Source organism: Hypanus sabinus, chromosome 10 (genome assembly GCF_030144855.1).
Source record: "Hypanus sabinus isolate sHypSab1 chromosome 10, sHypSab1.hap1, whole genome shotgun sequence".
Taxonomy (NCBI): Eukaryota; Metazoa; Chordata; class Chondrichthyes; order Myliobatiformes; family Dasyatidae; genus Hypanus; species Hypanus sabinus.
In genome coordinates, this window is record NC_082715.1 from 4,661,042 (window position 1) to 4,676,756 (window position 15,715).

General features: G+C 48.7%; 1 protein-coding gene across 4 annotated transcripts in view; it reads right to left on the minus strand.

The window, feature by feature from the left end:
- The window catches only part of klhl32 (kelch-like family member 32), a 446,189-nt gene that overhangs the window by 28,541 nt on the left and 401,933 nt on the right, over positions 1-15,715 (minus strand). For all 4 annotated transcript variants that reach the window (XM_059981371.1, XM_059981372.1, XM_059981374.1 and 1 more), the window contains one exon: positions 12,207-12,265. In XM_059981371.1, coding sequence (XP_059837354.1) covers positions 12,207-12,265 — 59 coding nt within the window. The remainder of the gene's footprint in view (positions 1-12,206; positions 12,266-15,715) is intronic.

Genomic DNA, 15,715 nt, shown 5'->3' on the forward strand with positions numbered 1-15,715 from the left:
GTTATGGGTGATTTCAACTTCCCTCATATTGACTGGCACCTCCTGACTGCAAGGGGGATAGATGGGGCTGAATTTGTCAGGTGTGTTCAAGAAGGATTCCTGATACAGTATGTGGACCGGCTGATGAGAGGAGAGGCTATACTGGATCTAGTTCTGGGTAATGAACCTGGTCAGGTGACAGACCTCTTGGTGGGAAAGCACCTTGGTGAGAGTGACCACAACTCCCTTAGCTTCAGCATAGCTACGGAAAGGGATAAAATCAGACAAAATAGTAAAGGGCTAACTTTGAAGGGATGAGGCAGGAACTAGCAAGAGTAAATTGGAAACAGATGTTCAAAGGGGAAAGCACAGAAGTAATGTGGGAGAAGTTTTGGGACCACTTGAGCTGGGTTCAGGATAGGTTTGTCCCACTGAGGCAAGGAAAAAATGGTAGGAAAAGGGAACCGTGGCTGACGAAACATGTGAGGCAACTAGTCAAGAGGAAAAAAGAAGCATATGTTAGATATAAGAAGCAGGAAGTAGGAGGAGCTTATGAGAAATATAGGGTAGCCAGGAAGGAGCTAAAGAAAGGACTTAGGAGAGCTCGAAGGGGGAATGAGAAGGCCTTGGCATGTAGGATTAAGGAGAACCCCAAGGCGTTCTTTGTCTATGTGAAGAATAGGAGGATGACGAGAATGAAGGTGGGACTGCTAAAGGATAAAGAGGGCAACATGTGCGTGGAGGCAGAGGAGGTTGGGGAGGTCCTAAATTAATACTTTGCTTCAGTATTCACAAGTGAAAAGGATCTCGATTAGGATGAGGTCGAAGTAGAGCGGGCCTGTGTGCTGGACAGTGTGGAGATTAAGGAAGTAGTAGTGCTGGAACTTCTTAAAAATATTAAGACTGATAAATCCCCAGGGTTGGATATGATACACCCCAGGTTGTTGTGGGAATTGAGAGAAGAGATTGCAGGAGTATTAGCTATGATTTTTGATTCCTCTTTGGCTGCAGGGGAAGTGCCAGAGGACTGGAGAATAGCAAATGTCGTTCCCTTGTTTAAAAAAGGTGATAGGGAGAAACCTGGGAACTATAGACCAGTGAGTCTTAAGTTGCTGGTATGCAAACTACTGGAAAAGATTCTTAAAGATAGGATCTATGAGCATTTGGAGAAGTACAGTCTACTCATGTATAGTCAACATGGCTTTGTGAAGGGAAGATAGTGCCTCACGAGCCTGACTGAGTTTTTTTAAAGAGGTAACAAAAGAAATTGATGAGGGTAGTGCAGTGGATGTGGAAACATGGACTTTAGCAAAGCATTTGACAAGGTCCCTCATGAGAGACTCATTCAGAAAGTCATGAGGCATGGAATAAGTGGAACCTTGGCTGTTTGGATAAAAAATTGGCTTAAAGGAAGAAAGCAGAGGGTAGTTGTGGAAGGAAAGTATTCTGCGTGGAGGTCGGTGACTAGTGGAGTGCCACAGGGATCTGTCCTGTGATTTTTATAAATGGCCTGGACGTAGAGGCGGAAGGATGGGTGAGTAAGTTTGCAGATGACACGAAGATTGGAGGAGTTGTGTATGGAGTTGTAGGTTGTTGAAGGTTACAAGTGGATATAGACAGGCTGCAGAGTTGGGCAGAAAAATGGCAGATGGAGTTCAATCCGGACAAGTGTGAGGTGATGCATTTTGGAAGGACAAACCAGAAGACTGAGTACAGGATTAATGGTCAGTTACTTAAGAGTGTGGATGAACAAAGGGACCTTGGGGTTCAAGTCCATACATCCCTCAAGGTCGCTGTGCAGGTTGATAGGGTAGTTAAGAAGGCCTGTGGGATGCTAGGCTTCATTAACAGGGGGATTGAGTTCAAGAGTAGAGAGGTCATGTTGCAACTCTACAAATCTCTGGTAAGACCGCACTTAGAGTATTGTGTTCAATTCTGGTCACCTCATTATAGGAAGGATGTGGAAGCTATGGAGAGGATGCAGAGGAGATTTACCAGGATGTTGCCTGGTTTGGAGAACAAGTCATATGAAGCAAGGTTAGCAGAGCTGGGACTTTTCTCTTTGGAGCGTAGAAGAATGAGAGGGGACTTGATAGAGGTCTACAAGATTATGAGAGGTATAGATAGGGTGGATAGTCAGTACCTGTTTCCCAGGGCACCAATAGCAAACACCAGAGGGCATATGTACATAATTAAGGGAGGGAAGTTTATGGGAGACATCAGGGGTAAGTTTTTTTACACAGAGGGTTGTGAGTGCCTGGAATGACTTGCCAGGGATGGTGGTGGAGGCTAAAACATTAGGGGTATTTAAGAGCCTCTTGGACAGGCACATGGATGAAAGGAAAATGGAGGGTTATGGGGTAGTGTGTGTTTAGTACTTTTTTTAAAGGATTATATGGATCAGCACAACATGGAGGGCTGAAGGGCCTGTACTGTGCTGTAGTGTTCTATGGTTCAATGATTTGGACTCTGGGATTAATGGGTTTGTGGCTAAATTTGCCGATGATGCAAAGATAGTTAGAGGAGCAGGTAGTGTTGAGGAAACAGAGAGCCTGCAGAGAAACTTAGATAGTTAAGGGGAATGGGCAAGGAAGTGCAAATGAAAAACAATGTTGGAAAGTGTATGGTCATGCACTTTGGTGGAAGAAATAAATGGGCAGACTATTACTTAGATGGGGAGAGAATTCAAAATGCAGAGATACAAAGGGACTTGGGAGTCCTTGTGCAGGATACCCTTAAGGTTAACCTCCAGGTTGAGTCGGTTGTGAAGAAGGTGAATGCAGTGTTGCATTCATTTCTAGAGGAATAGAGTATAGGAGCAGGGGTGTGATGTTGAGGCTCTATAAGGCACTCGTGAGACCACAATTGGAATATTGTGTGCAGTTTTGGGCTCCTTATTTTAGAAAAGATATACCGACATTGAAGAGGGTTCAGAGAATATTCACAAGAAAGATTCCAGGAATGAAAGGGTTACCATATGAGGAACGTCTGGCAGCTCTTGGGCTGTATTCCATGGAGTTCAGGAGAACGAGGGGGGATCTCACAGAAACATTCTGAATGTTAAAAGGCCTGAATAGATTAGATATGGCAAAGTTATTTCCCATGGTAGGGGATTCTAGGACAAGAAGGCACGACTTCAGAATTGAAGGATGTCCATTTGGAACTGAGATGTAGAGAAATTACTTCAGTCAGAGGGTGGTATATCTGTGGAATTTGTTGTCCCGAGCAGCTGTGGAGGCCAAATCAAAGGCAGAGATAGATAAGTTCTTGATTAGCCAAGGCATCAAATGGTATGGAGCAAAGGCAGAGGAGTGGGGATGACTGGAAGAATTGGATCAGCCCATGATTGAATGGCAGACCAGATTCGATGGGCTGACTGGCCTATTTCTGCTTCCGTATCTTAATTCTTTTCAAATGCCTTACTGAAATCCATGTATGCTACATCTACTGCACTACCTTCATCAATGTGTTTAGTCACATCCTCAAAAAATTCAATCAGGCTCGAAAGGCATGAACTAACTTTGAAAAAGCCATACTGACAACTCCTAATCATAGTATACCTCTCCAAATGTTCATAAGTCCTGCCTCTCAGGATCTTTTCCAACAATTTACCAACCACTGAGGTAAGACTCACTGGTCTATAATTTCCTGGGCTATCTCTACTCCCTTTCTTGAATAAGGGAACAACATCTACACCCACTAATCCTCCGGAAACTCTCCCATCCACATTGATGATGCAAAGATCATTGCCAGAGGCTCAACAATCTCTTCCCACACCTCCCACAGTGGCCTGGGATACATCTCATCCAGTCCTGGAGATTTATCCAACTTGATGCTTTCAAAAAGCTCGAGCACATCCCCTTTCTAAATGTATATATGTTCAAGCTTTTCAATCCACTGTAATTCATCTCTACAATCATAAATATCCTTTTCCGTAGTAAACACTGAAGCAAAATATTCATTGCACCTCTGCTATCTCTTCTTGTTCCATACACACATTTCCACTGTCACACTTGATTAGTCCTATTCTCTCACGTCTTATCCTCTTGCTCTTCACATACTTGTAGAATGCCTTGGGGGTTTCCTTAATCCTGCTCACCAAGGCCTTCTCATGGCCCCTTCTGGCTCTCCTAATTTCAGTCTTAAACTCCTTCCTGCTAGCCTTATAAAGTTTTAGATCTCTATACTTACCTAGTTTTTTGAACCTTTCGTAAGCTTAGCTTTTCTTCTTTTCAACAGCCTTTGTACACCATGATTCCTGTCCCCTACCATCCCTTCCCTGTCTCATTGGAAAGTACCTATGCAGAACGCCACGCAAATATCCCCTGAACATTTGGCACATTTCTGCCATACATTTCCCTGAGAACATCTGTTTCTAATTTATGCTTCCAAGTTCCTGCCTGGTATCTTCATATTTACCCTTACTCCAATTAAACATTTTCCTAACTTGTCTGTTCCCATCCCTCTCCACTGTGATGGTAAAGGACATAGAATTGTCATCATTATCTCCAAAATGCTCTCCCACTGATAGACCTCACACCTGACCAGATTCTTTTCCCAATACCGGATCAAGTACAGCCACTCGTCTTGTAGGCTTATCTACATATTGTGTCAGGAAACCTTCCTGAACACACCTAACAAATTCAAGGGATACACTCAGACTGATGGTCTGAGATGTGTCTATTTTAATGCAAGAAGCATCATAGAAAAACCTACAGCATAATACAGTCCCTTTGGCCCACAACGTTGTGCCAAACATGTTCCTACCTTAGAAATTACTAGGCTTATCCATAGCCCTCTATTTTTCTAAGCTCCATGTACCTATCCAAAAGCTTGTTAAAAGACTATCTCGTATCCGCCTCCATCACCGTTGCCGGCAGCCCATTCCACTCATTCACCACTCTGTCAGTAAAAAACTTACCCCTGATATCTCCTCTGTACCTACTCCCCAGCACCTTAAACCTGTGTCCTCTTGTGGCAACCATTTCACCCTTGGGGAAAAGCCTCTGACTATCCACATGATCAATGCCTCTCATCATCTTATACACCTCTATCAGGTCACCTCTCATCCTCTGTTGCGACAAGGAGAAAAGGCCGAGTTTACTCAACCTGTTTTCATAAGGCATGCTCCCCAAACCAGGCAACCTCCTTGTAAATCTCCTCTGCACCCTTTGTATGGCTTCTACATCTTCATGTAGTGAGGCGACCAAAACCGAGCACAGTACTCCAAGTGGGGTCTGACCAGGGTCCTATATAGCTGCAACATTACCTCCTGGCACCTAAATTCAATTCCATGACTGATGAAGGCCAATATACCATATGCCTTCTTAACCACAGAGTCAACCTGCGCAGCTGCTTTGAGTGTCCTATGGACTCGGACCCCAAGATCCCTCTGATCCTCCACACTGCCAAGAATCTTACCATTAATACTATATTCTGCCATCATATTTGACCTACCAAAATGAACCACTTTACACTTATCTGGGTTGAACTCCATCTGCCACTTCTCAGCCCAGTTCTGCATCTTATCAATGTCCTGCTGTAACCTCTGACAGCCCTCCACACTATCCACAACACCTTCAACCTTCGTGTCAATCACAAACTTACTAACCCATCCCTCCACTTCCTCATCCACGTCATTTATAAAAATCACGAAGAGTAAAGGCCCCAGAACAGATCTCTGAGGCACTCCTCTGGTCACCAACCTCCATGCAGAATAGGACCCATCTACAAACTCTTTGCCTTCTGTGGGCAAGCCAGTTCTGGATCCACAAAGGCAATGTCCCCTTGGATCCCATGCCTCCTTTCTTTCTCAATAAGCCTTGCATGGGATACCTTATTAACTGCCTTGCTGAAATCCATGTACACTACATCTACTGTTCGTCCTTCATCAATGTGTTTGGTCACATCCTCAAAAAATTAAATTAGGCTCGTTAGGCACGACCTGCCCTTGACAAAGCCATGCTGACTATTCCTAATTATATTTTACCTTTCCAAATATTCTTAAATCCTGCCTCTCAGGATGAGCTTAGAGCGTGGATCAGAACTTGGAGCTATGATGTTGTGGCCATTACAAAGACTTGGATGGCGCAGAGGCAGTAATGTTTACTCTGAGTGCTAGTCTTTAGACGTTCCAGAAAGGATAGGTAGGATGACAAAAGAGCTGGTGGCGTGACACTGCTGATCAGAGATAGTGTCACGGCTGCAGAAATGAAGGAAGTCATGGAGGGATTGTCTACTGAGTCTCTGTGGGTGAAAGTTAGAAACAGGAAGGGGTCAATAACTCTACTCAGTGTTTTTTACAGACCACCCAATAGTAAGAAGAACATAGAAGGGCAGATAGGGAACTAGAGTTTATAGATTTCAGCAAGGCATTTGATAAGGTAGCCCATTCAAGGCTTATTGAGAAAGTAAGGATCCAAGAGAACATTGCTTTATGGATCCAGAATTGCCTTGCCCACAGAAGGCAAAGAGTGGCTGTAGATAGGTCATATTCAATATGGAGGTCGGTGACCAGTTATGTGCCTCAGGGATCTGTTCTGGGACCCCTTTTCTTCGTGATTTTTCTAAATGACCTGAATGACAAAGTGGAGGGATGGGTTAGTAAATTTGCTGATTACACAAAGGTTGTGGATAGAATGGAGGGCTGTCAGAGGTTACAGCGGGGCATCAGTGGGATGCAAAACTGGGCTGAGAAATGGCAGATGAAGTTCAACCCAGATAGGTGAGAGATGGTTCATTGATGCCAGAATATAGTATTAATGGTAAGACTCTTGGCAGTGTGGAGGATCAGAGGGATCTTGCGGTTCGAGTCCATAGGACTCTCAAAGTTGCTGCACATGTTGACAGTGTGGTTAAGAAGGCATATGGTGCATTGACCTTCATCAACCATGTGATTGAGTTTAAGAGCCAAGAGGTAATGTTACAGCTATGTATATAGGATCCTGGTCAGACCCCATTTGGAGTACTGTGCTCAGTACTGGTCACCTCACTACAGGAAGGATGTGAAAACCATAGAAAGGGTGTACAGGAGATTTACAAGGATGTTGCCTGGATTGGGGAGCATGCCTTATGAGAATTGGTTGAGTAAACTCTGCCTTTTCTCTTTAGAGTGGCGGAGGATGAGAGGTGACCTTATAGAGGTGTATAAGATGATGTGGGGCATTGATTGTGTGGATAGTCAGAGGCTTTTTCCCCAGGGCTGAAGTGGCTAGCATGAGAGGGCACAGGTTTAAGGTGCTTGGAAGTAGGTAGGAGGAGATATCAGGGCTAAGTTTTTTACGCAGAGTGTTGAATGCATGGAATGGGCTGCTGGCGACGGTGGTGGAGGCAGATACAATAGGGTCTTTTAAGAGACTCCTGGATAGGTACATGGAGCTTAGAAAAATAGAGAGCTATGGGTAACCCTAGGTAATTTCTAAGGTAGGGACATGTTTGGCACAGCATTGTGGGAAGAAGGGCCTGTATTGTGCTGTAGGTTTTCTATGTTTCTATGTTGTTATGACTCTATTTCCGATCAGTAGTGCCACGACCCCACCTCTTTTGCCTCACTCTCAGTCCTTTCTGAAACATCTAAAACCTGGCACTCGAAGTAACCATTCCTGCCCCTGAACCATCCAAGTCTCTGTAATGGCCACAACATCATAGCTCCAAGTACTGATCCACGCTCTAAACTCATCTGCTTTGTTCATGAATCTCCTTGCATTAAAATACACATCTCAAACTATTGGCCCGAGTGCATCCCTTCTCTATCACCTACCTATACTCCCTCACACACTGTCTACAAGCTTTCTTTATTTATGAGCCAAGAGCTCCTTCCTCCATCTATTCAGTTTGGTTCCCACCCCCAACAATTCTAGTTTAAACTCTTAGCAAACCTCCCTGCCAGGATATTGGTCCCCCTCAGATTCAAGTGCAACCCATCCTTTTTGTACAGGTCACACCTGCCCCAAAACATGTCCCAATGATCTAGAGATCTGAATCCCTGCTTTCTGCTCCAATCCTTCAGCCATGCATTTATCCTCCACCTCATTCTATTCCTATTCTCACTGTCACCTGTCACAGGCAGTAATCCCAATATGACTGCCTTTGTGGTCCTACTTCTCAACTTCCTTCCTCACTCCTCGTTGTCTGTTTTCAGGACCTCCTCTCTTTTCCTGCCTATGTCATTGGTACCAATATGTACCACAACCTCTGGCTGTTCACCTTCCCACTTTAGGATATCATGGATGCGATCAGAAACAGCCCGGATCCTGACACTTGGGAGGCAAACCACCATCCATGTTTCTTTCCTGCGTCTGCAGAATCGCCTGTCTGAACCCCTGACTATTGAGTCCCCTATCACTACAGCCTTCCTCTTCCTTTCCATGCCCTTCTGAGCCACAGGGCTAGACTCTGTGCCAGAGGCATGGCTACTGTCGCTTCCCCCAGGTAGGTCATCTCTCCCAACAGTACTCAAACAGGAGTACTTATTGTTAAGGGGGACAGCCACAGGGGTACTCTCTGGAAACTGACTCTTGCCCTTCCTTCTCCTGACTGTCTCCCGAGCCCCCCATGTGACTACTTTCCTATAGCTCCTCTCTATCATTTCCTCACTTCCCCTGAAGGTCATCTGCAGCTCTAGTTCCCTAACGTGGTCCTTCAGGAGCTGCAATTTGACACACCTGGCGCAGATGTGCTAAACCAAGACCAACCAATGGCAGCAGCATTCCTGTAAGCCACCAAAATTTAGTGTCCAGGGGAAAGCTGCAGCCCAAAAAATACATAGACATGCCTGTCTTAAAAGGCTGACTCCTTATTTTTAAAAGCACTGGTCTCTCATTCCAGTGTCTCTCGCAAGAGAAACATACTTTTCATGCCTCATCAGAACAATCCTGATGAAGGATCTCAGCCCGAAATGTCAGCTACCATCTCTATAGATTCTCCTTGATCTGTTGTGTTCCTCCAACACTGAGTGTATTCCACATACATTTCACATCTACCCTTTCAACATTACTGAAGATCGTACTTATTTCAATCAAGTCCCCTCTCATTCAACTAAACTGAGATCCATTTGCCCATGTGAGACTACTTAGCTGTCACGAGCACTCAGCCAGTACACTTTCTCTGAACTGTGTTCAAGGCATGTTACATAAGTAATGCACACTGTACACCAGATGCAGTCTCACCAATGCTCTTTCTAAATGAAGCGTGACTTCCCCACTTTTGTGTTCGATGGGAAAAGAGGCCCCAGGGGACCAAGTGGTTATTCAAAAGCAAATGATGAGCTGACACTAATCAGTGGAGAAGAAGTGTAGTCAGCACTGGTTAGCAGCTATCTACGTGTTCTTTCACACGTGGAACCTATTACAGCACAGGACAATGTTCTGGAAACAAAACTCCCTCAAATGTCAAAAAATAAAGTTATTGGAATTCAGAGCCACATCCTTCCAACTGTGACTTCTGTTAGTCACTGTATCCAAATAATATGCCCGTTGAATTTTAAAATGGTAGTGCATGAAATAGACCTGATTACAAAGACATTCACTCTTTCAACACAGCTCTGGCAAACAGAACATAGAACTATACAGGCCTTTTGGCCCACAAAGTTGTGCCAACCTATGTAGTTCCTTTAAGATCAGTCTATCCTTTCCCTCTCATGTTACCCTGAACTGAGTACATCCACATGAAACGTTGCCGTAGAGAAGTAGCATCCATTGTCACAGATCCTCATCCAGACCAAGCTCTTTTCTCACTGCTGCCATCAGGCAGAAGGTACAGGTGCCTCAGGACTCACACCACCGGGTTCAAGAACAGTTACTACCCCTCAACCAACAGGCTCTTGAACAAAATAAGTTAACTACACTCATTTAAGGACATTTTTTATCTTGTTTATTTCATGTTTGATATTTATAGCTATTTGAATTGAATTGACTTTATTTCTTTTATCCTTCACATACATGAAGAGTAAAAATCTTTATGTTACTTCTCTATCTAAATGTGCCATGTGCAATCATAGTGATTTATAATTGTTTATAATAAATAGAACAGTCAATGTAATATAGAACATAAAAACATAGAAAACCTACAACACAATACAGGCCCTTTGGCCCACAAAGCTGTGCCAAACATGTCCCTACCTTAGAAATTACCTAGGGTTGCCCATAGCCCTCAATTTTTCTAAGCTCCATGTAACTGTCGGGAGACTCTTAAAAGACCCTATTGTATCTGCCTCCACCACCATCGCTGGCAGCCTATTCCATTCACTCACCACTCTGTGTAAAAAAACTTACCCCTGAAATCTCCTCTGTACCTGTGTCCAAGCACTGTAAAACTGCCCTCTCGTGCTAGCCATTTCAGCCCTGGGGATCAAGCCTCTGACTACCCACACAATCAACGCCTCTCATCATCTTATATACCTCTATCAGGTCACCTCTCATCCTCTGTCGTTCCAAGGAAAAAAGGCCAAGTTCACTCAATATAGAGTACACTCAAATCAGCGTGAGTTCATCAGTCTGATGGCCTGGTGGAAGAAGCTGTCCCAGACCCTGTAGGTCCTGGCTTTTCTGCTGCGGTACTGCTTCAGGATGGTAGTAACTGGAATAGATTGTGGTTGGGGTGACTCAGGTCCCCAATGATCTTATAGGCCCTTTTTACACACCTGTCTTTGTAAATGTCCTGAATCATGGGAAGTTCACAACTACAGATGCGTTGGGCTGTCTGCACCACTCTCTGCAGAGTCCTGCGATTGAGGGAGGTACAGTTCCCATACCAGGCAGTGATGTAGCCAGTCAGGATGCTCTCAATTGTGCCCCTGTAGAAAGTTCTTAGGATTTGGGGGCCCATACCAAACTTCCTCAACTGTCTGAGGTGAAAGAGGTGCTGTTGTGCCTTTTCCACCACACAGCTGGTGTGTACAGACCACGTGAGGTCCTCGGTGATGTGGATGCCGAGTAACTTGAAGCTGTTTACCCTCTCAACCCCAGATTCATTGAAGTCAATAGGGGCTAGCCCGTCTCCATTCCTCCTGTAATCCACAACCAGCTCCTTATTATTTCTATCTGCATTTTCACACCTTGTTAACAGTACCTGATATTTACAGTTACTATTCTATAGATTTGCTAATATTCCCACAGAAAAAGAATCTGAGGGTTGTATGTGGTGACATGTATGTACTCTGATGATAAATTTTTACTTGACTTTACCTTAAGCATGGCCTTGAAGATGCATGAAGAGATATGGAGAAGGCCGGAGACTGGGTCTGAGAGGGAAATGCATCAGCCATGAAGAAATGCCAGAGCAGATTTGATGGGCCAAATGGCCTAATTCTGCTCCTATATCTTATGGTCTTAAACTTTCAGGAGATCAGAAGTTTCTGAGATACTCAAACCATCCTTACTGGCACCAACAATCATTCTGTGATCAATCATTTAAATCACTTTTCTTTCCCCATTCTGACATTTGATCCGAAGAACAATTGAACCTCTTGACCACGTTTACATAATTTTATGGATTGAGGTGCTGCCACACGATTGGCTGATTAGATACTTGCATTAACAGGCAGATGTACAGGTGTACCTAATAAAGTGGCTGCTGGGTGGAGACTGTGATTGGTTACTATGAATAAACATGTATGATGATGTTACAATGACAATTCAGAAAATTCACTGAAACCCCAGAAACCATAACACCAAAAGGCGAGAAATTAGCACGCATTAACTTTCTTTAAACAATATAAGCAAACACAGAATATCACAGGTTTGAGTAAATTGGTTTGTACCTGCTTAATCTTATGTATCTATGAACAACTAGCTGTTACCAAAATATATCAGTGATGTGTAAGATAATTTCAATTCAAGTTCCCTTTTACAGATTGTATGCCCATTTTATGAAACTTTACTTCCCGGTGCATACTTAGAATCATTAAGACCCAATCCTAACACCAGTCTCCATTGTTTTGGATTGCCACTGTTAGCGGGACACTATTACAGCCTAGTGTGTCGGAGACTGGAGTTAACTCCACTGGTGCCTGTAGGAAGTTTGTATGTCCCTCCCATGACTGCGTGACTTTTCCCTGGAATCCTCCCTCAGTCCAAAAACATGCTGGTTAGTCGGTTGTAAGTTGCTGTGTGACAGGCTCGGGCTGAATAGGCAGAATACTGGGTGGTGCAGTGATTGTGTTGAAGGGCCGTTCCACACTGCATCTCTAAATAAATAAATAAACAGCAGAGAATAATAGTGATGCTTACCTGGCCTGGATCGTACACCATTAGCCTGTTCTGATACTGAGCAGTGTTAGTCACGCCACCTAACACAAAACAATAATAACAATCATCAACAGACATTCTGCAGATGCCGGAAATCTCGAGCAATCTCCCAAAGTGCTGGAGGAAATCAAAAGGATGGGACTATGGAAAGGAATAAACTGTTGACGTTTTCTTCATCAATTCTGGAACGGAAGGAGTGAAACCAGAGTAAGCGGGTGGAAGAGGGGATAGAGTATCAGCCGGCAGGTGATGAGTGAAGCCGGGGGGTGGGGGTGGGGGTTGGAGTATCAGCCGGCAGGTGATGAGTGAAGCCGGGGGGTGGGGGTGGGGGTTAGAGTATCAGCCGGCAGGTGATGAGTGAAGCCGGGGGGTGGGGGTGGGGGTGGGGGTTGGAGTATCAGCCGGCAGGTGATGAGTGAAGCCGGGGGGTGGGGGTGGGGGTGGGGGTTAGAGTATCAGCCGGCAGGTGATGAGTGAAGCCGGGGGGTGGGGGTGGGGGTTAGAGTATCAGCCGGCAGGTGATGAGTGAAGCCGGGGGGGGGGGGTTGGAGTATCAGCCGGCAGGTGATGAGTGAAGCCGGGGGGTGGGGGTGGGGGTTGGAGTATCAGCCGGCAGGTGATGAGTGAAGCCGGGGGGTGGGGGTGGGGGTGGGGGATAGAGTAACAGCCGGCAGGTGATGAGTGAAGCCGGGGGGTGGGGGTGGGGGTTGGAGTATCAGCCGACAGGTGATGAGTGAAGCCGGGGGGTGGGGGTGGGGGTTGGAGTATCAGCCGGCAGGTGATGAGTGAAGCCGGGGGGTGGGGGTGGGGGTTGGAGTATCAGCCGGCAGGTGATGAGTGAAGCCGGGGGGTGGGGGTGGGGGTTGGAGTATCAGCCGGCAGGTGATGAGTGAAGCCGTGGGGTGGGGTTGGGGGTGGGGGTTAGAGTATCAGCCGGCAGGTGATGAGTGAAGCCGGGGGGTGGGGTTGGGGGTGGGGGTTAGAGTATCAGCCGGCAGGTGATGAGTGAAGCCGGGGGGGTGGGGGTGGGGGTTGGAGTATCAGCCAGCAGGTGATGAGTGAAGCTGGGGGGTGGGGTTGGGGGTGGGGGTTAGAGTATCAGCCGGCAGGTGATGAGTGAAGCCGGGGGGTGGGGGTAGGGGTTGGAGTAACAGCCGGCAGGTGATGAGTGAAGCCGGGGGGTGGGGGTGGGGGTTGGAGTATCAGCTGGCAGGTGATGAGTGAAGCCGGGGGTTGAGGGTGGGGGTGGGGGTTGGAGTATCAGCCGGCAGGTGATGAGTGAAGCCGGGGGGTGGGGGTGGGGGTTAGAGTATCAGCTGGCAGGTGATGAGTGAAGCCGGGGGTTGAGGGTGGGGGTGGGGGTTGGAGTATCAGCCGGCAGGTGATGAGTGAAGCCGGGGGGTGGGGGTGGGGGTTAGAGTATCAGCCGGCAGGTGATGAGTGAAGCCGGGGGTTGAGGGTGGGGGTGGGGGTTGGAGTATCAGCCGGCAGGTGATGAGTGAAGCCGGGGGGTGGGGGTGGGGGTGGGGGTTGGAGTATCAGCCGGCAGGTGATGAGTGAAGCCGTGGGGTGGGGGTGGGGGTGGGGGTTGGAGTATCAGCCGGCAGGTGATGAGTGAAGCCGGGGGGTGGGGGTGGGGGTGGGGGTTGGAGTATCAGCCGGCAGGTGATGAGTGAAGCCGGGGGGTGGGGGTGGGGGTTGGAGTATCAGCCGGCAGGTGATGAGTGAAGCCGGGGGGGGGGTGGGGGTGGGGGTGGGGGTTGGAGTATCAGCCGGCAGGTGATGAGTGAAGCCGTGGGGTGGGGGTGGGGGTGGGGGTTGGAGTATCAGCCGGCAGGTGATGAGTGAAGCCGTGGGGTGGGGGTGGGGGTGGGGGTTGGAGTATCAGCCGGCAGGTGATGAGTGAAGCCGGGGGGTGGGGGTGGGGGTGGGGGTTGGAGTATCAGCCGGCAGGTGATGAGTGAAGCCGGGGGGTGGGGGTTGGGGTTAGAGTATCAGCCGGCAGGTGATGAGTGAAGCCGGGGGGTGGGGGTGGGGGTTGGAGTATCAGCCGGCAGGTGATGAGTGAAGCCGGGGGGTGGGGGTGGGGGTTGGGGTATCAGCCGGCAGGTGATGAGTGAAGCCGGGGGGTGGGGGTGGGGTATAGAGTAACAGCCGGCAGGTGATGAGTGAAGCCGGGGGGTGGGGGTGGGGGTTAGAGTATCAGCCGGCAGGTGATGAGTGAAGCCGGGGGGTGGGGGTGAGGGTGGGGGTTGGAGTATCAGCCGGCAGGTGATGAGTGAAGCCGGGGGGTGGGGGTGGGGGTGGGGGTTGGAGTATCAGCCGGCAGGTGATGAGTGAAGCCGGGGGGTGGGGGTGGGGGTTGGAGTATCAGCCGGCAGGTGATGAGTGAAGCCGGGGGGTGGGGGGGGGGGGTTGGAGTATCAGCCGGCAGGTGATGAGTGAAGCCGGGGGTTGAGGGTGGGGGTGGGGGTTGGAGTATCAGCCGGCAGGTGATGAGTGAAGCCGGGGGGTGGGGGTGGGGGTTAGAGTATCAGCCGGCAGGTGATGAGTGAAGCCGGGGGGTGGGGGTGGGGGTTGGAGTATCAGCCGGCAGGTGATGAGTGAAGCCGTGGGGTGAGGGTGGGGGTTAGAGTATCAGCTGGCAGGTGATGAGTGAAGCCGGGGGGTGGGGGGGGGGGGTTGGAGTATCAGCCGGCAGGTGATGAGTGAAGCCGGGGGGTGGGGGTGGGGGTTGGAGTATCAGCCGGCAGGTGATGAGTGAAGCCGGGGGGTGGGGGTGGGGGTGGGGGTTGGAGTATCAGCCGGCAGGTGATGAGTGAAGCCGTGGGGTGCGGGTGGGGGTTAGAGTATCAGCCGGCAGGTGATGAGTGAAGCCGGGGGGTGGGGGTTGGAGTATCAGCCGGCAGGTGATGAGTGAAGCCGTGGGGTGCGGGTGGGGGTTAGAGTATCAGCCGGCAGGTGATGAGTGAAGCCGGGGGGTGGGGGTGGGGGTGGGGGTTGGAGTATCAGCCGGCAGGTGATGAGTGAAGCCGGGGGGTGGGGGTGGGGGTTGGAGTATCAGCCGGTAGGTGATGAGTGAAGCCGGGGGGTGGGGGTTGGAGTATCAGCCGGCAGGTGATGAGTGAAGCCGGGGGTTGAGGGTGGGGGTTGGAGTATCAGCCGGCAGGTGATGAGTGAAGCCGGGGGGTGGGGGTTGGAGTATCAGCCGGCAGGTGATGAGTGAAGCCGGGGGGTGGGGGTGGGGGTTGGAGTATCAGCCGGCAGGTGATGAGTGAAGCCGTGGGGTGGGGGTGGGGGTGGGGGTTGGAGTATCAGCCGGCAGGTGATGAGTGAAGCGGGGGGGTGGGGGTGGGGTTTAGAGTATCAGCCGGCAGGTGATGAGTGAAGCCAGGGGGTGGGGGTGGGGGTTGGAGTATCAGCCGGCAGGTGATGAGTGAAGCCGGGGGGTGGGGGTGGGGGTTGGAGTATCAGCCGGCAGGTGATGAGTG